Genomic DNA, 22769 nt, shown 5'->3' with positions numbered 1-22769 from the left:
CCCATCTACAAAAATGGCGACAGTTGGATTACGGGAATTACCGCTCAATCACACTACTGAGCGCTGCCTACAAGATACCGTAAACCGGGATCAAATTGATCTCCGGGTCGAAATTGACCAGGCATTTTTCAGTTAGATTAAGCATACTTTAAATTGTTTTCTTTCAAGTATCGTTTAGTATCTGATTCCAACAGCACACTTTTTGAAAGGAAACTATTTAAAGTATACTTTATCTAACTGAAAAACGTCTGATCAATTTCGACCCGAAGATCAATTTGACCGCGGGCTCGGATCCAACCCAGTAGACTGACGCCACGACAGCACCGCTACCGGGACTTCCTCTCCGCGGCCACTTAATCGCTGTAAGGGTCGATGTCGACCGCAGGGCACCGGTATGACCTGCGAAGCCGACTCCGAACCCCTGGACCACCTCTTGTACTGCATCTGGACTAGCCATTCTCCGAGTCCACGCGCCACCTCCTCTATAGCTCCCAGACGATATGGGTGATAGCCGTTGAAACGGCGTTCCAGCCAAACTCATCCCTACACATCCTCTGGACCAAGTTGCCCGAGTTTGTGTCCTCCCCGCATGTGGCAAGCATGTGGTCACGCATTGTGCGAAAACGCGGGCACACGAACAAAACGCGTTCCGCCATTTCCTCTAAACCATTGCGCACTAGGCATTCGGGAGAATCCGTTCATCGATTTAAGATCGGCGTATGGTACAATCGATCGAAACCAGCTATGGCAGATTATGCACGAGTTCCCGGATAAACTGATACGATTGATCAAGGCGACGATGGATCGAGAAATGTACGTAGTTTAAGTATCAGGAACACTCTCGAGTCCCTTCGAAGCTCGCAGAGAGTTACGGCAAGGTGATGGTCTTTCGTGCTGTTCAACAGTGCTTTAAAGAGTGTAATAAGGAGAGCGGGGACAAACACGAGTGGAACGATTATCACGAAGTTCGTTCGTTTCACTGATGATACTTTTGATATTATAGCTCGTAAATATGAGATGATGTCGGAAACGTACATCTGACTAAAGAGTGAAGCCAGGCGAATTGGATTAATCACTAATGTGTCGAAAACAAAGCACATGATAGCAAAAGGCTCAAGGGAGGTATCACCACACCCGCCATCCCGAATTTCTATCGACGGTGATGAAATCGAGGCGGTTAAAGAATTCATGTACTTGGGCTCACTGTTGACCGCCGACAACGACACCAGCAGAGAAATTCAGAGACGCATTGTGCCGGGAAATCGAGCTTACTTTGGACTCCGCAGAATTCTACGATCGAATAAAGTTTGCCGTCACATGAAGTTAACTACAAAACGCTGATTTTACCGGTAGTCCTCTATGGGCACGAAGCATGAACTCTACGTACAGAGGACCAACGCGCCCTTGGAGTTTTCGAACAGAAAGTGTTGCGTGCCATCTAGGGCGGAGTGCAGATGGAAGACGGGACTTGGAGAAGGCGAATGAAGCTGCATCAGCTGCTGAGAGAATCAACCATTGTCCACACCGTGAAAATCGGGAGGCTGCGGTGGGCGGATTACGTCATCAGGATGTTGGATAGCAACCCGATCAAAATGGTTCTCGAGAGTCATCCGCCCGGTACAAGAAGACTGCGCACCACGTCTTGATGGGTTGAACAAGTGGAGGACGACCGGCGGACCCTTCGCAGAGTGCGGAACTGGAGACACACAGTCATTGACCGAGTAGAATGGAGACGGCTACTATGTACAGCAGAGGCCACTCAGGTCTTAGCCTGACCGGTAAGGTAAGGTAAGTTGTATCGAAAGCATTTGCCTCATTTACCATTGATTGGTGTGAGGAAAGATTTTTCAACCGTGACCGGTGAAGGGTTAAATATTATCGGTGGAAACATTGCACAGGCGACTAAGGATATTTAGAAGTGATCCGAGCAAAAAATTAGTACTTGTGGTTATCGAGACCAAGAAATCCTTCAGACCTTTTCTTGGATGGACCTGGATGGATGTACCTACTGTGGCCGAGCTGGAGAACATCGCTTAAGCAAGGTAATGTGAGTATAAACTCTTTTGATCGCTAAATTTTTGATTCAATATGCGTTAAATACACAAATACGGTATAGAATATCAATTCTCCCATTCGCGAATTTGAAGCCGAGATCGTTATTAAGAGCAATGTGACTCCTATTTTCCATGCGGCATACGCTCCTCCGTTTCAATAGCGTCCATTCATTTATTTAGTTAACATCAAATTCATGATAATACTGAATCAACAATTTGCCGCCATAATACTCGATTTGCAGCTGCAGCTCTCCAACGTCGGTCACGCCCAACACTCGCCAGATCCAGAGATGCATTTTGAACGCTCATGTTCTGTGAGCGTTCTGAAAATGTTCCCTGATTGCTCTTACGTGCGTGTTCACATTTTTGAACACAATCTGGGCAACTAGATTGCTCACGGAATGGTGATTAAAATTGACAGCTCAGATCATTAGCTAAAGGAAATAAAAATCATGATTTTTTACGACGCCGCATTTGCATCACAGGTGATCGCGGTCACTTCCGTTTCCTACTGATTTGATGGATACCTTCTCGAATTACCAAGTCCCTGTAAGTGCGGAATTCTGTGTCGTTATGTAGGATGTTGGAGGCCGAGATAACACCGGGTCAGAAACGGGCCAAGCCCTGGACATAGTTTTTGTTTCAACAATATCATGACGTGCGGCTCCACACGCCGTGTCGTTACTCAGATGCGATCCTGGCATCAGACTAGCAAGAAGCACTTCCGCGGAGCTCCGCTCCAACATCGCATCACTGAGAAGAAATTGTTGTACAGAAACTGACTAGAGTGTAATGAGCCCTTTGAATTTGGAGGAGGAAGCTCCTCTTGGTGGGAAAACCTCATAAGAGGAGAACTAGTCATTGTTTTAGTAAGCTATGCGGATATTTCACATGCAGAGCTGTCGCAACAACTTTGTGAAAATCTGTACAACCGACACGCACGCCCCAGTGATAATGACCGAGTTATTAAAACGGTCGCAAATCAGTTGCTATTAGCTACACAGTGCCCCGTTTTCAAACACCCACTTTGTTTGAACTTGAACACGGCTCACGTGAGCGCTAGTTTTGAACAGAACATGAACAGAACACGTTCAAATGCATCTCTGGCCAGATCACGCTCTATCTGGTCCGCCCATCGTGCTCTCTGCGCTCCACGCCTTCTTGTACCAACCGGATGGTTAGCAAACACCAACTTTGCAGGGTTGTTGTTCGGCATTCTGCAACATGCCCTGCCCACCGTATCCTTCCGGCTTTGGCCACTTTCTGGATACTGGGTTTGCCGTAAAGTGCAGCGAGCTCGTGGTTCATCCTTCTCCGCCACACACCGTTCTCCTGCACGCCGCCGAAGATCGTCCTTAGCACCCGTCGCTCGAACACGCCGAGTGCTTGCAGGTCCTCCTCGAGCATCGTCCATGTCTCGTGTCCGTAGAGAACCACCGGTCTTATTAGCGTCTTGTACATGGTACATGTGGTGCGGGGTGAATCTTTTTTGACCGCAGTTTCTTCTGGAGCCCATAGTAGGCACGACTTCCACTGATGATGCGCCTTCGTATTTCACGGCTCACGTTATTGTCAGCCGTTAGCAAGGAACCGAGGTAGACGAATTCTTCTACCACCTCGAAAGTATCCCCGTCTATCGTAACATTGCTGCCAAGGCTTGTCCTGTCTCGCCCAGTCCCACCTACCAGCATGTACTTTGTCTTAGCCGCATTCACCACCAGTCCGACCTTTGCTGCTTCACGTTTCAGGCGGGTGTACTGTTCTGCCACCGTTCCAAATGTTCTAGCAATAATATCCATGGCATCCGCAAAACAGACAAATTGGCTGGATTTCGTGAAGATCTTACCCCGGCCTGTTGAATAGTAGGCAGGAAAGTTCATCACCTTGTCGTAGTCCCCGTCGAGATTCAAATGAACTGGATAGTTCACCCGAAATCCTTACGCTGTTCTGCACACCGTCCATCGTTGCTCTTATCAGTCTAGTCAGCTTCCCGGGAAAGCTGTTCTCGTCCAGTTTCAATAGCGTCCAGCGATCGAAACTGAACTGAATCGCCTCTGTGAAAAGAACATTTTGAAGAGAGTGCAACACAGTGGTGCTCTCCGGTTGTTGTAGTTCCAAAGGCAAATGGCAAATTGTGGTTATGTATTGATTGTAAGGTCACGATCAATCCGTTTTTACGCTCAGAGCACTATCCGTTGCCGAGGATAGATGATATTTTTGCAAAATTAGTAAACTGTAAGGTGTTTTGTGTGATTGACCTTTTGTGGTGCATATCAACAGCTCAGAGTCTCAGAGAACTCCCTGCAGTACTTTACAATCAACACTCACGTTGGACTGTTCCAGTATTTGAGATTTCATTGTGGAGTGGCGAGTGCGCCATCGATTTTTCAGAGCATAATTGATCAGGTCTTCGGAGATCTTAAAAGTTGTGGTTGTTATTTGGATGATGCACTCATTAGAGCTGACAGCTACGAGAAATGTATGGCAATTTTGAATGTCGTCTTAGCACGTTTGAACTACAGTCTGTTTATAACACAGTCCTGCAAAGAGTGAAACCAAATCTACCTATCGAACAGTCTCTAGTTTGAACCACTACAGTGTGAAGATTAACGTAGATAAAAGTAGATTTTTTTAGACCTTCGTGGATTACCTGGACCACACGATTTCTAAAGTCGGGTTTAGACCAAACATAGGCAAAGTCAACGCGATTGTGAACGCGCCGGCGCAAGAAAACGTGACTGAGCAGCAGTCGTATCTCGGATTGCTGAACTATTACGAGAAGTTCATACCGAACAGTCACAAAATACACGATTGAAAAATTCAATAGAGTTTTAGTACTTACGTGGCGATGACTTGGGAACGGCATAGGCTCAACATCCATTGCGTTTCTTTCCATTTCTATTCCTCCTCGCTAAGATAGTGTCATCTGGAATTTGCAGAGAAAAAGATCCTTGTTTAATATTTGTGCAAAATAAAATTTATTTAACGCTTCCAAAGGGCTACAAGCTCAATGCCAGCTCAATTATCATATACTAATAGGTAATAAATAAGTTGACATGTTTTATTGCGTTGATTCGTGCACAGAGCTCACTTTTGAAAACACTCCTGTTTGTTTTTTTTGTGTGTTTAATCTATCAGCTATTTTATGTATCCAAGATCACTTAATTGTTCGCTCTAACTTAATCTATCACTTTTCAGAGAAGGTAATGACTTTGGTAAAAATAATGCATAATATAATGTGTTATGTATTGGTTGCTGGTTCAGCATGAAAGTATCTTACCCCTTTAAAAACACATTCGAAGGTCGTTAACAGTAGTGGTTGAATTACGCAGAGCCCACCTCCGGAACGGTCTGCTGTCCGTTGTGGTGTTGTTGTTGTTGTGAGGCTACCGATTTATCAACAGTGGCGCTCGACTGTTGACTGCTGGAGCTTGTGTTTCTGGAATGTAGACTGGTACCGTCGGCACTGATCGGTGTTTGCACCAGGGGGGTCGGCGGATTTTTGTTACCCTTCAGCTGATTTGCTTTTGCTGACATTTGCATGTGGTATCTGGCGATAGAAAAAATGGGTGGAATGGAATACAATAAATCCAAATCGAGACTAAATCGACTTCTTACTTGTAAATGTTTTCTGTGCTCTCAACGACGCCTTGTGTCAGGTTCAGACTTCTTCCTTTGACCCCGCTTTCCTTTGCCGGAGGAGACCACCAATTCACAACTCGACCGACCAGCGGAACTTGTCGCAAGATTCCATCCTGCCACAGTTTCTCTTCCGCTTCACGCTGTAGATCGGTTTCGGCAGCCTCGATGCCCTTTTTCAAGATCTCCGTCATGGTGTCGAGAATCTTGGAATTTTCCTGTATCTTGAGACCGGTTTGGATTACCAGGTCCAGTAGTTCTTCCACGTCGGTCTCGTTGGTGACCATTCCGAACCTGAAAACGTAATCGTTGAAGGTAATCAGTTTAACAATAGAACTTCATAGTTCCGAGATGGAATTGTGAAAATAGGAGTGCTCAAGGTGTGGACTATTCTTTCTATTCCGCAGAATCGTTACCCGTTCGGTGACTTAGTTGGTTACAGCGTCGGTCTAGCGAAAACGAAGTCGTGGGTTCAAATCCCACCAGAACGCGATTTTTTCACTATTTCATCTCTCAATTTGCCAATTATTCAACGACTGTGTCTTCTAAGTTTCATGTTTTTCTCAGTGAGCATGATACTTACCTCACACAAATGAGACCATCGCTACCCTCTCCGAGGGAAAATGCACCGTCATGAGCTTTCAGCATGTCCACCAGCGCCGTGTTCAACCGATTGAGTTCGGTTTTGGCCTGATCGGTCAGCAAGGTTTCCCATCCCTCCGGAACGTAATGTACACTGCCGAGACCAGCCCAATCGTTCAGTTCGATAAGCCGAAGCACCGGGATCTCCTCTACCAGTTTGTTGAATCGACTCTTGTGCTTCACCGTGGCCATCAGAATTTCAATCTGTGCCTCGACGAACTGGGCCACGTTTTCGATTACTTCGGTCAGAGGAAGTAGCTCTCCGTAGCCAGGGGCAAACGGTGAGTACCGAATGCACGTCCCATAAACTGGATGGTTAATGATTTCCAAGTTCAACTGTGAACAATCGCGCAACAAAATCTGACCAAGCCATCCATTCAATCGATCGTAATATGAGGCGTTGGATATTTTTTCAATCGATTTGCTCACAGGATCATTGAGAGCCACTTTCGCATCGGCTTCGTTCCGTTGGGGATCATCGGAGTTGATAGCACCACCGTGAGGAGTAGAAGACGAAGTTTCATCAACGTGGGTTTCGTTGTTCTGCCCGCTGCTTCCATCGAACTGAAAAACCACAACAGGGACGGCTGTCTCAAATAAGATCTGTAAAATGTAGAAATTGCCCTAAGTATTATGATGAATGTTCCATAAATTTGAATATTTATAGTTAGACGTACAGTATAGTTTACAGGATTGCTGAGCAACGCACGGAAGGATTTTCCTGCTTCCTGTCGGGGTGCCTTACTCTGTGAAACAGACAAAATAATAGTAAGTAAATCATTTCAAGATCTGTAGTAGCTTTGGTATTTTCCTAACGAAAGGGTTTTGGGTTTTCGGAGGAATGTGGTTGGATCGTAAATGCCTAACTCTTACTTACCAAAATTCGAATCCCCTCGATTCGGCTCAGTACCTCGTGAATGTGTCGACACGAGTCGAATGCCATGAAGATGCGTTCACTAATCGAATCGGCACCCATTGTTTGCATGATCGTCCACAGCCCAATGGCCGTTATCCGGTTGGAAAGGATGGGATCCACATCGAACAGCGTAAGAACTTGCACCGGAACTTGCCGATGCATAATCACGCAGGGAACACCGGTAATTCCCAGCCAGTTGACAAGGTTCAGTGTCATCGAATCGGGTATCGCTTTTATCTGAAAAGGGAAAAAGTTCTATGTTTGTAATAAGTTTCTTGTAGTTGGGGCTGTTGAAAGATGAATTTAAAAGCTAATTGCTACACTACAAGCGTGATTTTTACATAGCGGGTGTACTCAGCATATCACGCGACTGCTGCCGGTTTAAGGGAGTTCAAATTCGATGGGAAGTGTAAGAAACTACTGGATTCTGGAAAGATTCTTTCCAGAATACTGAAAGGATTCTTTCCAGAATACTGAAAGGATTCTCTCCAGAATATTGGAAGAATGCTATCTAGAACACTGACAGGAATCTCCCCAGAATACTAAAAGGATTCTCTCCATAATACTGAAAGTATGCTTTCCAGAATCCTGGAAGGATTCTCTCCAGAATCCTGGAAGGATTCTCTCCAGAATCCTGGCAGGGTTCTCTCCAGAATTCTGGGAGGGTTCTCTTCAGAATCCTGGAAGGATTCTCTCCAGAATGCTAGAGGGATGCACTTCAGAATCCTGGAGGCATTCTCTCTAGAATCATGAAGGGGTTCTCTCCATAATCCTGGAGGGATTCTCTCCGGAATACATACTGGAGGGATTCTCTCCAGAATCCTGGAGAGATTCTCTCCAGAATCATGAAGAGATTCTCTCTAGAATTGTGGAAAGATTCTCTCCAGAATCGTGGAAAGATTCTCTCCAAAATCGTGGAAGGATTCTCTCTAATATCCTGGAAGAATCCTGCAAAGGGTTCTCTCTAAATTCGTGAAACAATTATTTCAGATTCTTTGAAGGTTTCTCTCCAGAATCTTAGAAGGGATCTATCTAGAATCCAGTAAAGGTTCTCTCCAGAATATCCTGAGAGGATTTTCTCTAAAATCTTTGGAGAATTTTCTCCAAAATTAACGGAAGATTGTTAGTTCTAATAGGTTTCTATAGAGAATATTAGGAGAAAATTATTTCTAGAACCCTAGGAAGATTATCTGCAGATTATCTCCAGAACTCTATAAGTATTCTTTTCAGAAACCTGGGAGAATTCTCTCCAGAATCCTGAATGAACACTCTCCAGAATCCAGGAAGAATTATCTCCACAATCCTGAGAAGATTCTCTCCAAATTTGCAAATGACCCGCTATAAATACCACATACATAGATGAAAAAATCACAATCTTACCCCAGTCAGCGTTCCTTTGGTGACGGCCAGCGCAGCCAAACAGTGTCCCTGGCAGTGCAGCCACATGTTGTTCAAACTGCAGACCTGCCGAATCACCGTCAGGTTGTCCACCTCGCCGCAAATGGACGATCCCAGATCGGCCATCAAGAACAACGGAATCTTGCCAGCTTCAACGTCGGTGGCCAGCATTTTCTGCAGTTCGGAAGCATCCATCGTCCCGCGCACACCGAACAACGTATTACAAGGCACCACCCGGATATTTGCCGGAGGAAGCCCCACGTAACGGCACGTGTTCTGTAGGGCAAACAGCGAGCTGGTCTCCGAAAGGTAAAGCGTTGCATTCTGCAACTGAGCCAACCGGTTCTCCATCGATTCCGGAAAGCGAGTCGCTATGGCTAGCCTTACGGCGTGCAGAATACATTCCGCGCTGTCCCGATAGTAACCGGTGCTGCAATCCATGTACCGGAACATATGGCTCAGCCAGCGATTGGTATCGGACACAATTTTCGACACGATCCGACTCAGATACTGCCGGTCCAGCGCCGAAAGGTAAGCACCAATCGAATGACTAACCGATGCCAGTTGCGAGGAGTCATCCAGAGGAGGAAGCACAAAATCCGTCTCTTCGTCGATGTCCAGCTGGGATATAAGCGACTCCAGCGAAGTTAGCACTTCCGCCGTTGGTTTCTTATCCGGCTGTAGAAATCCGGGACTCACCGGCAGCTGCGGGAACATCGCATTTTGCTGGTGCTGCTCCAGGGCCACTTTGACGTACTCCAAACGGTTCAGCACCTGCGATGCCTGGGTTTCCAATTCGGCCAGGCTGGATCGAACCTACATTCGGACGAAAAGAAGACAATCCTCCAGAAAGCAAGAAAAAAAAATCGATGACATTTGCAACTTACGTTCGACGCTGGTATTTCGTCCAATTGCGGTTCTCTCATCGTGCTCAGTCCCAACGGCGCACCGGATTCACTTGGCGTCTCGGCCATTCTTCTAATTAAAGGAAAATTTGTGCTTCGAAAGAGGAAAATTTAGCACTTTTCACGCCCCAGAAAATATCACTCGTCAGAAAACACCGAGCAGTCAGCAGAATTTTGCCGTTTGTTATGTGGCAATCTGACACATCACTCGCACTCAACCTTTTCGACGATAGAGTTCTGCGCCAATGGGTAGACTATAACGTTTGACGGCGGTGTATTCGACACAGTTTGAAATAATTGACAAAACATGAGTGCAACTTGCAAACCAAAGTTATAGAATTGCATCGGTCTTTATACTTGCAGCTGGTTGTATTTTTTTTACGTAAAGTTGTGCGTAAAATTCAGAATCTAAAGAAAATTAAAGGCTGATGGCGGCGTTTTCGTCTCATTTTAGGTACCCGGCTCAAGTCTCTTCACATGGTCCCACTTAACACATGCATGCACACGTCGGTTTGTTTACCTATATAATGTAGGTGTGTTAGTGCACGGTGGCGTGACAGCTCTGGCGTCGTCGTCAACTCTGCGAAAGCTTTTCTTTTTGTTTTCAACGTTTTCAAAGGGGGTGGTAGGAGACGCACACTAGCGCAAAGCAGCTGTGTTTGACGTTTTACGGGAAAGCTCGCGGGCGACAGTGGGTGGTTGATCGATGGAAGCTTCGAAAGGGGTGGTAGCTTCTGATGGTCTGGCGCTTGTTCTGGCGGTTTGACTGCGTGAGCGTAAGTGGAAAATGAAAGGATACTGTGTCATGGAATACGCATTTGAGTTTTAAATTATGGAAGTAATTTTATTTTGTTTTTAGGTATTCATTCAATAATTTATTTATTAAGTATTACATATATCGTTATTTTATTACAATTAAGCTGAAGCAACAATTCCTCGCAACAAACCCTCGATTCGTGGCTACAGTCCTCCAACATCGGCTGCGTCCCACATTTGCACGATCATTCTGCCACCTGGTCCGCCCTTCTTGCACGATCCCCTCAGGTCTTCTTGTATCATTCGAATGTCTTGAGAAAACCAGCTTTGCAAAGTTGTTGTCCGACATTCTCACAACATGCCCTGCCCATCGTATCCTTTCAGCTTTTGCGTCCTTCCGGATGCTAGATTCGCCGTAGAATGCAGCGTATTCGTGGGTCATTCTTCGTCGCCACTCACCGTGCTCCTGCATACCGCCAAAGATGGTCCAAAGCACCCGCCGCTCAAACATTTCGAGTGCTTACATGTCCTCCTCAAGCATAGTCCTGGCCTCGTGCCCGTATAGAACGACCGGTCTTATCAGCGTCTTGTACATGGTACATTTGGTGCGAAAGTGAATTTTTTTTCGACCGCAGGTTCTAGTGGAGCCCGACTTCCCCTGATGATGCGCCTCCGTATTTCGCGGCTAACGTTGTTGTCTGCCGTTAATAAGGACCCGATGTAGAGGAAGTCCTCCACCACATCGAAAGTGTCCTGTCTATAGTTCTGCCACCGTTCCAAATGTTCTAGTAATAATGTCCATGTCATCCGCAAAACAGACAAATTGGCCGGATTTTGTGAAAATTGTGCCTCGACTGTTGAGCCCAGCTCGTCACATAACACCTTCCAGGGCGATGTTGAAGAGTAGGCATGAGAGACCATCATCTTTATCGTAGTCACCGGCGAGATTCGAACAAACTAGGCGGATCGCCCAAAACTCTTACACCACAACTTACGCAGCTTCTTACACCGTTCATCGTCGCTTTGATCAATCTAACTAGCTTCCAGGAGAAGCCGTTCTCATCCATGATATTCCATAGCTCTCTGCGGTCGGTACTGTCGTACACCAACTTGAAGTCGATGAACAGGTGGTGTGTTGAGACCTGGTATTCACGGCTTTTTTTTTGAGGATTTGCCATACGGTAAAGATTTATGGCGTGTTTATGGCGATGGAACAAATTTCCCAAATGGAGGAGAACGTGCCTCTGGAGCCGACATACTGATAGCTGATACGGTAAAGATTTAGTCCGTTATCAAGCGGCCGTTGCTCTGATGTTCTCGCACTCCAACTTGTCACCTTTCTTGGAGATGGGGAAAATGACACCTTCCTTCCCATCCCATCCCAACTTTTCCTGGTCCACCTTGATGACTTCAGCTCCGATACCATCCTTACCAGTTTCCTTAACTTCCTGACTCGGTTTTCTTAAATTCCCTCAACGTGGGTGTTTGTTCGTTGTTGTTCCCTGCTAAACTGACTTAGCACTTTCTCCCGTTGCCTTCGTCCTCCATGTCTGCGCTCTCCGCACCATTCAGATATTCGTCGTAGTGCAGCTTCCACCTTTCGATCACCTCACTATTATATCTAGGTATTCTAGTTTAGACGGTTCGGATTATATACCATTCAGAAGACCGAGATGCTTACGATGCACGCTTCAGCAAACAACTGACTTTATTATTTCTGATCGGCTATCTCTAAACGAGTAGTCGTAGGTCACTCATTTCATCACGCTAATAGTGGTCATCACAGTTCTTCCTCCTTAAGATTAAACCAATATACAATAAATTCAGGTCAAATTTAACATTTATGATAATTCACTTCGAAAGCTTAAATATAATCCGACTGAATATAATTCAACTTAATAATACAAATAATTAGAATCTCTTTTGAATCGCTTTGTTCGATGAGACCTCCTGATTCTTGTACCTTCTCGATGACCAACGACTTCATTTCGAATAATTTCTTGCCGCTGTTCGACTTCATTATTATGCGATTGCAGCTCACTGACTTTTCTGAATGAATCACAAGTGCTACTTCCGTTCGATTGCACAAATTCAGTAGAACGCCTTCGATTCGGACACGCGACGATGTCAGAACGCTTCGCCCTCGTGGATGATGCTGGATCATCGGCAACGATCGTCGGAACGGGGTTGTTACTGTTTAAACTCCCGTCTGAAAACGGCAGTAATGGCAAACTACTGCCATGCATGCTCGATTCTAACAAACTACTGTCGGATTGCGCTTGCGGATTAAACAAAAACGAATCTGCTACGAAACCGTATACGTCACTGCTGTCCGGGTCATCACTATCATCACCGTCTTCCTCCCTAGGACGTTTTCTGCTCTCTTTCCAATCGCAAACAAATAAATTGGGCCTTTTGACCTTAAACTTCAACTGTTCGCGATGAGCAGTATACGTCCTACCACCAACAGATATCTGAAATACATTGGGAGAAAGTCGTTTTAAAAATATTGCGTCCAACCATCTTTTCAACTCTGTTGGTTTAAAATTTTTATAATAGATAGGATCGCCAGTGCGTAGTTTCGCAAAATCGTCCTTAAGAAAATAATCAACTCCCGTGTCTTCATTCATCAAACGATATTTCTCGTCAATTTGAGTCGTCAAATGTCTTTTAAAACTATTCTTGGGGTTGACTAAATCTAGTATTGTCTTTGGCTTGAATGTCAAAAGTTTTTCAGAGGGAAACCTGGAATCCTCTGTACAAGTGTTACGATAATTGAACAAAAAGTATGATATTTGGTCTTCAATGTCCATTTTTTTCATTTCGGGATCGAGTAGAAACTTTTTCAAAACTTCCTTAGTAACGCGGACCATTCTTTCCGCCTGACCGTTGCTTTCGGGATGGTACGGTGGGGATTTCATTACCTTGATTCCCTGTTGCTCAAAAAACTCTATTAGATATTTTGAGTTAAACGGCGGACCACCGTCAGTTACAATAACATCAGGTAGACCAAACCTTGCAAACATGGCCAAAAACTTGCCAATGACCTTTTTGGCATCCGTCCCATATTTCATATATTCAACCTCAAGCCACCTTGAATAACTATCGACAATAATCAGGAAAACCTTATGCTGGAAGTAGAAAAAGTCGGCATGAATTCGACTGAAAGGGCGATTTGTAGGAATCCATTTGCTTTGTAACGGCTTGTTTGATGTCACAGCCATTTGGTTACAAACGTAACATGTTCTCACAAAGCGTTCAATATCACCATTTATACCATACCAGTACACTGATCTTCTCGCTAACTGCTTAATCTTTGTGATTCCAGCATGGTTCCTATGAAGCAGTTTTAACACCGATGTTTGCAAGTCCGTTGGAATTACAACTCGATCTTGAAAGAGCAAACAACCATCAACCTCCTCCAGGTCTTGATGGTTGGAATAAACGTCCCGAAACTGCTTTTTCAGATTCTTAGGCCAGCCGTTTTTCAAGAAAAACAGAATCTGTTGAAGAAATTCATCCCTCAATGTCTCTTTAGCAATGATGGTGCAATCCAATGGCAAATCACCTGTGACATTGATGCTTTTTATGTAGTCTCGCTGTAATACACGTGGAACTTCCTGAACTAAAGGGAAACGTGAACAGAAGTCAGCGTTGCCCATTTTTGACGAAGGACGATAAACAATATCAAAGTCGTAGATTGACAACTCCATGATGTATCGCTGTAATCTCGTTACGAAAATAGAATTTCTTCCTTCCTTCCCAAAAATACCTATCAAGGGCTTGTGATCAGTGTAAACGGTAAACTTTTTACCGTACAAATACTTGTGGAATTTCTTTATCGTACTGACCACGGCTAGAGCCTCGAGATGCAAAATAGGATACGATTTCTGTGCACAATTTAATGAAAAAGATGTAAAACTAATTGGTCGCTCTTCCTTGCCGACTATATGTGCAATTACACCTCCTAAACCATAGTTACAAGCATCAGAAACTACAGCAAGGGGCTTATCAGGGTCGTAATATTCCAAAACATTAGAGCTCAACAACAATTTCTTGCAATCCTCAAAGGCTTCGTTACACTTTTCGTTCCAGACATATCTAGCATTTTTCTTCAACAAACAGTATAATGGATAGAGACGGGGAGATAGCTTGGGAATAAATCGACCGTAGTAGTTGATCAAACCCAAAAATGCCTTCAATTCTGCGACGTTATCCGGAGCTTTTGCTCTACGGATCGTCTCAACTTTATCTGGGCACGGCAACACTCCATTTTGTGTTAAAACATGTCCCAAATAAGGCAAACTAGAAACAAAAAACTTGCATTTTTTTAAATTTACTTTAATGTTGAACTTGGCCAAACGCTCCAAGACCAAATAAAGTTTCTTTTGGCAGTCTTCAAAATCCTCACCAGCTATCAACACGTCATCTAAATAACAAAATACCTTGTCCAAACCTTTTAGAACTTGATCCATAACTTTTTGAAAAATTGCCGCACTGCTAGACGCACCTTGTGGTAAACGATTGTACGAATATAAACCCTTGATAGTATTTATCACCATATACTTTCTAGATCTTTTGGAGAGGCGTAACTGAGTGTAAGCTCCTGCGAGATCAAGCGAACAAAACACCTTCGAACCTGACAAGGACGCAAACAAGTCTTGAGGTACTGGTAGAGGATAAGTATTGGGTACAATAATTTTATTGATGGAGACCTTGCAATCGATAACCATTCTGATTCCTTGGTCCTTCTTTACGACAATTATGACAGGAGAAGCCCATTCACTCACGTCAAGGGGGGTTATCACACCATTTCGCTCCAAGGAATCAATGTGTTCAACCACTTTATCACGCAAACGGTATGGTACATCGTACGCGCGTTTGAAAATTGGTTCATCTTGCTTCACCACCAAATCTGCCTCAAAACCTTTGATAGGGGAAGATAAATCATTGTCGAAAACATTTGGAAACTTACCCTTAACATCCTCTATAACGACTTCTTCTTCCGATGCCTCTACGCGATTCACCGTTAACGGACGAAAAGCTCCACGCCATGTTGGGAAGAAAACGTCCAGCCAGTCTCTGCCGAACAACGGGATGAAATCCTTCCTGCTTTCTACAACTACCAATGGCAACTTCTTGCGCAACCCGTTTGTGGTAACCTCTGCAACAAATTTTCCGGCAACGGCTAGAGGAGCACCATCGACAACAGCTAGTTCGATTGAGCAGTTAGACAAAGGCTTGCTTCTAAAGGATCGCTCGTAAGTTGTTCTACTTATAACGGAAACAGCGGACCCACTGTCTATTTCCATACGCAAAATCTGGTTATTAATGACCGGGTCAATCATGCACGGCTGACTAGTTCGCTTGCTTGCAGAAACCATCAAAACGTCCATCCTTTCGTTGTCTGAAAAAGAATCATCATCTCTCGCTCTTCTCAGCCTCTCGTTTAAGTTCGGTTTCTTGCTGTCAACAGCAACCGATTTTATGGACTGCTTCTGGTGCTTCAAGTCGAAGCAATACTTTCTAGTATGGCCCTTCCGCCTGCAGTAATTGCAGAAGAAAGTTCTTCCGCCACGCTTTCTTGAATCCGACCTGCTACGACTACGACTACGGCTCCAGCTACCAGCACGTCCTCGATATTCTCTGCTCCTGTCCGGACTCCTACCTCTAGATCTCATAGGCGGTGGAGTTGAATCACGACGGAATTCTACCTTCTTCCTACCAAGGCGTTCAACCACGCTAACCCTAGGCTGTTCTTCGCTAATTAGTGAAGCTCGCTGATTTGCTTGCTCTCGATTGATGATTATGCGTTCAGTTTTAGCCAAAGTCAAGTCGTCCTCGTCCAGTAATCTTTCCTGTAGTTGCTTACTTTGTATACTACAAAGCAATTTGTCACGTATCGCTGTGTCTTTAAAGTTGCCGAAGTTGCAAAACTCGGCTAGTTGCTTCACAGCCAGAACAAAATCTACGGCGCGCTCATTGGGCTTTTGAACCCGAGCATAGAACCTAATCCGCTGCACCAGGTCATTTTCGGTTTGGTCAAAACGTTTTTTTAATGCATCAGTCATTTCCTTCAACTCTAATTCCCTCACATTTTTGCCGGGGAACAACAGCTTTAACTCACTGTATACCTCCGTACTACAAGCTGCCAGGAAGCTGATTTTTCTTTCCGCCTCTGCAACCTTCTGGTGGTCGAACATTATCTCCAACTGTTCTAAATATTGGGAGAAGGGTATACTCCCACCTGGATGGTACGGCTCGATGTTACTGACAATAGGCATATTTACTTTAAAACGGAAAAAAAAATCAAAAACGCAAAAATTCAAACACTTGTAGTAGCCAAATTTCGGATTTTAGGTAACTAATTTTTAAATCAAACTACTCGACCAAAGAAAAAAAATTAAACAGTTTCATCAATACCTGCAAAACCTCTCTAAAACTTCGTAATATACTTTTGTCAAACAAAACCCAATTATCGTAACAAACAAACGACACTGAACACATAAACGTACCTGGTGGATAGATGACTCAGCAGGACAAATAGCAGGTTGAAAAAAATATCCACAGCGCAATACAAACCGAAGAATAGATGGCTGCTAGCACCAACCACACGCAAAAATGTCTGTGACTTATATTGATCACTATTCGTCACTTGTCGTCTTACCGCGCCAAACCAAACTATAGACAAACAGTACGATGGCGGGTTGTACACTATTGTGTTTCAAGCACTTTCTGTTGAACAAAACAACCAAACCTCTACTTTTATTGTTTTATTCCAATTACATGCAAACGGTCCTAGGCATGCAAACCAAATCACTACACCGTCAAGAATCACCAAAATTGAGATGATCGTCAGGTGATATATGTCCACAACGGTTTATTGTGTTGCTTAATCAAACCACACTTTTAGCAAATCACTAAAACCCAACTCGATTTTCACCTCGCCGCCAGCTATTATATCTAGGTATTCTAGTTTAGACGGTTCGGATTATATACCATTCAGAAGACCGAGATGCTTACGATGCACGCTTCAGCAAACAACTGACTTTATTATTTCTGATCGGCTATCTCTAAACGAGTAGTCGTAGGTCACTCATTTCATCACGCTAATAGTGGTCATCACACTCACGTCCGTCAGTCAAGATGCTACCGTTCTTATCCCTGCACATTTCTGCTCGTGGCACAAGGGTTTTGCAAGATGCGTTGAGCTTCTGATAGAACATCCGCGTTTCTTGTGACCAGAACAGCAGTTCCATTTGTTCACATTCCGCTTCTGCCTGGCGGCGCATTTACTCCCGGAAGAAACGGGTCTGTTGTTTCCACGTTCTTCTATATCGCTCCACGTTCTGTCGGGTCCCGTGCTGCAGCATGACCGCCCTCGCTGCGTCCTTCTCTTCTAAAATCTCTCTACACTCTACACAAATCGATTCGTGCTGGTGCGTGGAAAGCCTCTAGCTTTTAGTTAAAGGGTGAGTCATCATGATCGTTCAATAAAACCAGTCGAACCGTACACATCACATGATTTTATATTTTAATATTTATTTGTTTTTCCAATTTGATTGACATTAATTTACAACATTAGCTTACAACCCTATACACTGCAGGTTTTTTTTAACTTTATTTTGTGCATAAATTTGTCAAAGTTTTTTTTTGTCTAACTAAGCACTGTTCTGTTGAGTACCATTTACGTGTTTGTTTTGTCATCTTCAGGAGAGAAAATAATTCTAATACTTCTGTCTACCGTACATATTCTATCCACAACTTGTGTTCCTGCTGCTGCTGCTATGCGGCATTATAAATGTTTAGGTTTTATCTCAAATTTTCATTTTGTGTTACCATTACTCGGTAATATGTATGAGCTTCTACAGATTTTCAATCCGACTATTTTTTTGTGTACGTGTGAGTGTGTAATATAAAAAGGCATATGTTTTACTGTTACCGAATGTACTTACGGTTTCACTCTTTGAAAAAATAAAAATCTATGTTTATTTTCCGAAAGGCACATACAATCTGACTTTTGCAGCTAGGAAAAAATATATGTAGGATTTCTTTGTTTATCTATGTTCTTCACTGTCCAATTGTGTTCAGTTTCGATTTATTTGTTTAAATGCCCCGAGAACATTACGTGTATCGACTCTTTCTTCTTCTCCACTTTCCTTTGTCGGTGTGCAAAAGTATATTGTTTACTTTGTTTCACAAGTGTTTGTGTATACTGTATAGTTGTTTCAACGTTGCAATAGTGGCCATCGTTCGATCTGCTAATGGAATTTCTTCACTAAATTGAGGTTTCCCTTTTCACGCAGTTGTCGAGCATGGTTCGACACATGTCTGCCATTTTTTATGAAACCTGCTTTGCTCTCTTGGCCACTGTTCTGTGTTTTTTTCTGTATGTATCTATCAATAATTTGTAGCATGGCAAATTTCCCAATGAAATCTTACATCTACTGCTCTTAGCTAATTGTCTACGAAGTAAATTAATAAAATTTATATGTACACAACTTTCTTTCGCTTTCGCGTATAGTTTTTAATTTTTGTTACTTGGTTAAGTGTCAACAACGAATTAGATTTGATTCCAATCAATACTTTTCAGTTTCTGAATCACATCAATAGCATTTTGTTTTTCAATAGTATATTTAGTTTCTTCCCATATGTTTCTTAATTTTGTTTGAATGTATGAGAAATGGTTTTGTACCACGGTTAAAGAAAATTATTCAAAAAACACAGAGTTGCAATAGCGTAGTTTACATAATTACATGAAGATGTTTTTTGAATGTTTATCATCAGTAAGTAACTTTTACATCTTGTTTTTTTTTGTCAGCTTCAAGTTCTAGCAGTTGTTTTCATGACTCTTTCCAACTTCTTTGTCATTTACTCCTCATTCCGAGTTTTATAAACTCATTTCATTATTTGAAAAATTCATGGCCAACATTGCAATGATTGCCAGCGTGCTGACAGCTAGGTTAGGCTAACATCGCGTATCGTACTGGTAGGTTTCAAATTGATCATATTCCTCTAACACAATTTCCGGAAATAACAACAGTAACATTTCGTAAGATGCCATTAGAATATTTGCAATAGTTTTGCTCATACAAACTAAGTAATCGAACCGTTCGTTTAACAATATCATGAAAAACAACTTAAAAAACAAAATGGGGCAGAATTGATTATCCTTCGATAAAAATGGATAAAAAAGCAACGTTCTCTGACAAAACTGCGTGTTTTTAAATAATTTTCCAAACCGTGCACCTAATTGTTTGTTTTTAGAAAACATCTATCATTCACATTACAAATGAGCGTTTAGGTTTTTTGTTTCATGTATATAAATCGAATATATTCTCCGAATCTAACTGTTTGTCAAAATCACCAATATCTACACAAATTTTGTTCGCGGGTTGTACTGTCCTGAAGGAAACCACTGAACCAATTTAGGAGCAAAATCTCCCAACGTTCAATGAATGAGTTGAGATCGAAAACGGTTTATTGGATAAATCTTAAGTTGCTATATTATTCAGTGGCTTCCTCCAATCATCGGCACAACTTGCAAAAGTTCTTGCACATAACCTTCTACAAATGCACGCCAACGCTTGCACGAGCGTCCCAAAGCTACACCTAATAAATAGAAACCACCAACCTAGGTTAGCGGCTGGGAAACCTTTGCCGGTGGGGGTTGCCCATCCGAACCGTCTGCCTTTGGATCTTGGCAGGCATCCTCCGAGTCGTCGCACACATCCGGTGCAGACCATCGGCGCTTTCGCGAAACGGACGCATCAATGACGCAATCTTCGTCGTCAATGTTGACGTTACCGCTATCTGTCACGGAAGCGGCCATGTTGCCAGCAGTTTTTGCAACACCGCTGCTGACGTTGCTTACGGCTGACGATGAAGAAGTGTACGACGCCCCACTGCTGACGCCCGAGGACGTCGAAGATGTGGAAGAGGACGAGGAATGGGTAGGTTTGTCCACAACCATAGCCACGGGCTGATCGGCCGAGTCGAGCGATCCTTGGGATTTGGTGCCCGATCGGTTGCCTAGGGTCAAATGGTCGGGAGACCTTTTTGGCGAATAGTGGGAAGGATCGTGGGGTTTACTTAAATTAGCCGCCGAAAAGGGCATAGAAAACGCCGGCACCGACGGGAAGCTGCTGTACGGTAATGTACCAGAAGGTCGAGAGGAAACGGCCGTAGTGGTGGCCGTTGTAGGAATCGTTGACGAATGGAAGGACGGCGCTTTGCGCGAAAGATTCTGAGATAGATATTGACCGCCGATTTCACCTCGATCGCGATTGGCTCGCGGCGAATGACCCAGCGATTGTTGAGTATGTTGCTGGAGATGATATGGGGGCTGGTGGTGTAGCGATGTCTGATTTCCGTTGATGTCGTGATGGTGTAACTGCTGGGAGGGAGGCAGATACTGACCACCAACACCACCACCACCACCTCCACCCGATGACGCCGGCTGTGGAGCCAGGTACGATGTAGACGACGAACTAGAGGAGGAATGGCTCGTTTTTGGCTTTTCACGTGGAATCAAAGAGAGACAAATGTCACCGACTTGCAACTTTTGGCACTTGAGACCAAAGTGGTGCAGAGATTTCTCCGGACTACAGGAGGCCCAGCCTTGTCCGTACACGAAAAAAGGATGCTCGATCGTTGCCTCGATGTCGATCTGCAAAGAGAAGAAAAGAGGAGAAATTATTATTAGTAAACGATATGTTATGGATCGAGAAGATCAAGGGTATGATAAGCGTGTAGCTGCCTTATTAGAATAGCACTACGGAACGGATCATCGATGAGGGCACCTTGGCACTCCTCACAGTAATTTTTTCCTTGTCCCGTCGGTCGATGTAGAGTTCTGTTATGGTGTTTTCCCGTACTTCTCATAAGTTTCCAAAATAAATAAATAATAATAAACGGAAACCAGTTAGGGGCGATTTCTTCACCCTGGCTTAAGCGTTAAGCCAGGTTTAACTGTATGGGTAAGCCTGGCTTACCGGTTGAGCCGAGGTGAAGAAATCGGCCCTTAGTAGCAGTAGTGATGCGCTGGGTCTCCTCTAAGGTGAGCAAAGACAAGAGCAGGTTGCAGTGCGCAATGTGTCAGCGTAGGAAACTCCGTGAAACTCGTGAAGTTTAAAGCTGCGAAGTCTACCCAGATTGAGACTTCTCATTTGTAGATAGCCCGAAAGGTACGCCGGACGCGAATGCTTACCGCAAGCAACCACAGAAGCGTGCGAGGCAGCCGTCAGAAGATGAGCTACCAGGCGGCCCTCGCAAGGTCAGGAGGTTGTTAACTAAATGCCGGTACTTCGGACCCCGACCAGGTGTCTCAGGCATCTGGGAAGGGTGGGCCTTAGAAGGCCGGCCCGTCCCGCATCGAAGGGAGTAGGGGCTTGCGACAGTTGGTTGGTCCTCAGCCACCACAGGTTAAGGCGGCTCGGAGGGAAAACGAAGAAGCGGGAAGCGTGAATCCTTCGTTATCACGATAGGCGAGTCTAAGTACTCAGGAGGTCTTGAAGCCGATGGGGAGTGATGCCAAGCTCATGGATCTTGGAGTCGACGTACTCGACGAATTTGTACAGGTAAAATGATTCTCGAGCTCAAGCGCGATGAAACCCACAAGGGCGAGGGTGTCGAGTTGAGAGCTCTCACTGAAGCGACTTTTAAGGGTCAAACATCTGGACGGAGGGTCACGGACGTGGACCGCACTGCGGTAATAATGCGAGGTGCAGGTGGCCACTACAGCCTTTCGGCTACGTGAAGTCCCGGCAGATATACAGGTGACCTTGGTTAGCTACCTGTGGTGGACGCCGATAAGTCCGCTGTGCATACACGAGACACCGCAGGTTTGCTACAAGTGTCTTAAACCGGAGCTGGCTGAGTCGTGAGACTGATAAGGCCTTGAGAGGGGCAAGTTTTTTACTTAAAAGATGTGGAGATAAAGGCCATGAGGTGCAAGGATGCACAAACCGTCCCAAGCGATTCCGGGAAATCCATGAACAACAAGCTCCCGACGGGAGGTTCCATTTGCTCGGCCTTCAAAAGAGCCTCAGCTGTGACTTATCAGTGCAGGTAACACAGGTGAACCAGATCAACGGGGACGCAGTCCAGCAACTGCTGTGTCAGGCAGTCGCTGAGTGGGGGACGGGTATCGCCATCATAGCGGATCAATGCCAAGTACCTGCCGGTAACTGAAATTTGGTAGCGGATGGGTCCAAATTGGCGGCAATATGGACAACGGGGAATTAACCAATTCAGGAGTTGGTGTCTACATCCTACGAGGGTTTCGTGGTCGCCAAGGTCAACCGGGTCTACTTTTGTAGCTGATATGATGCCATGCACAAATTATGTCACGCTTTTAAGGGGAGGAGTTTTGTGTAACGTGACGACCCATACAAAACTATTTAAGTTCCCATACAAAAAGTGTGATAGGGGTGAAGGCGGGTTGAAAAAGGGCGTGAC

At 44.4% G+C, this 22769-nt stretch overlaps 3 protein-coding genes across 6 annotated transcripts in view; all 3 read right to left on the bottom strand.

Annotated features, from left to right (window-relative positions):
- Positions 1-5005: 5005 nt before the first annotated feature.
- Positions 5006-9766, bottom strand: LOC109427663 (pyridoxal-dependent decarboxylase domain-containing protein 1). Its single transcript, XM_019703241.3, has 7 exons — positions 9537-9766; positions 8632-9465; positions 7213-7488; positions 7013-7081; positions 6277-6938; positions 5673-5987; positions 5006-5604 (listed from the first exon to the last, which is right to left on the bottom strand). Exons 1-7 carry the CDS (start codon positions 9621-9623, stop codon positions 5379-5381), a joined length of 2469 nt encoding a protein of 822 aa, XP_019558786.3. The 5' UTR covers positions 9624-9766; the 3' UTR covers positions 5006-5378.
- A 2160-nt stretch (positions 9767-11926) lies between these two features.
- Positions 11927-17697, bottom strand: LOC134285244 (uncharacterized). Its single transcript, XM_062845716.1, has 2 exons — positions 15286-17697; positions 11927-12784 (listed from the first exon to the last, which is right to left on the bottom strand). Exons 1-2 carry the CDS (start codon positions 16592-16594, stop codon positions 12768-12770), a joined length of 1326 nt encoding a protein of 441 aa, XP_062701700.1. The 5' UTR covers positions 16595-17697; the 3' UTR covers positions 11927-12767.
- Positions 17698-17832: 135 nt separating this feature from the next.
- The window catches only part of LOC109431456 (ataxin-1), a 142487-nt gene continuing 137550 nt past the window's right edge, over positions 17833-22769 (bottom strand). For all 4 annotated transcript variants that reach the window (XM_062845710.1, XM_062845709.1, XM_062845712.1 and 1 more), the window contains one exon: positions 17833-20979. In XM_062845710.1, coding sequence (XP_062701694.1) covers positions 19945-20979 — 1035 coding nt within the window. In that variant the 3' untranslated portion in view covers positions 17833-19944. The remainder of the gene's footprint in view (positions 20980-22769) is intronic.

This window comes from Aedes albopictus, chromosome 1 (genome assembly GCF_035046485.1).
Source record: "Aedes albopictus strain Foshan chromosome 1, AalbF5, whole genome shotgun sequence".
In the NCBI taxonomy this organism is placed as follows: domain Eukaryota; kingdom Metazoa; phylum Arthropoda; class Insecta; order Diptera; family Culicidae; genus Aedes; species Aedes albopictus.
This window is presented reverse-complemented; position numbering and strand designations above follow the sequence as displayed.

Excerpts from the sequence above, each read along its gene's own strand:
- LOC134285244 (XM_062845716.1), bottom strand. The coding sequence starts at position 16,594 with ATGCCTATTGTCAGTAACATCGAGCCGTACCATCCAGGTGGGAGTATA.
- LOC109427663 (XM_019703241.3), bottom strand. The coding sequence starts at position 9,623 with ATGGCCGAGACGCCAAGTGAATCCGGTGCGCCGTTGGGACTGAGCACG. Across the intron at positions 9,466-9,536 it reads ACGAAATACCAGCGTCGAAC|GTTCGATCCAGCCTGGCCGA; the intron begins GTAAGTTGCAAA and ends GTCCGAATGTAG. Across the intron at positions 7,489-8,631 it reads CCAAAGGAACGCTGACTGGG|ATAAAAGCGATACCCGATTC; the intron begins GTAAGATTGTGA and ends TTCCCTTTTCAG.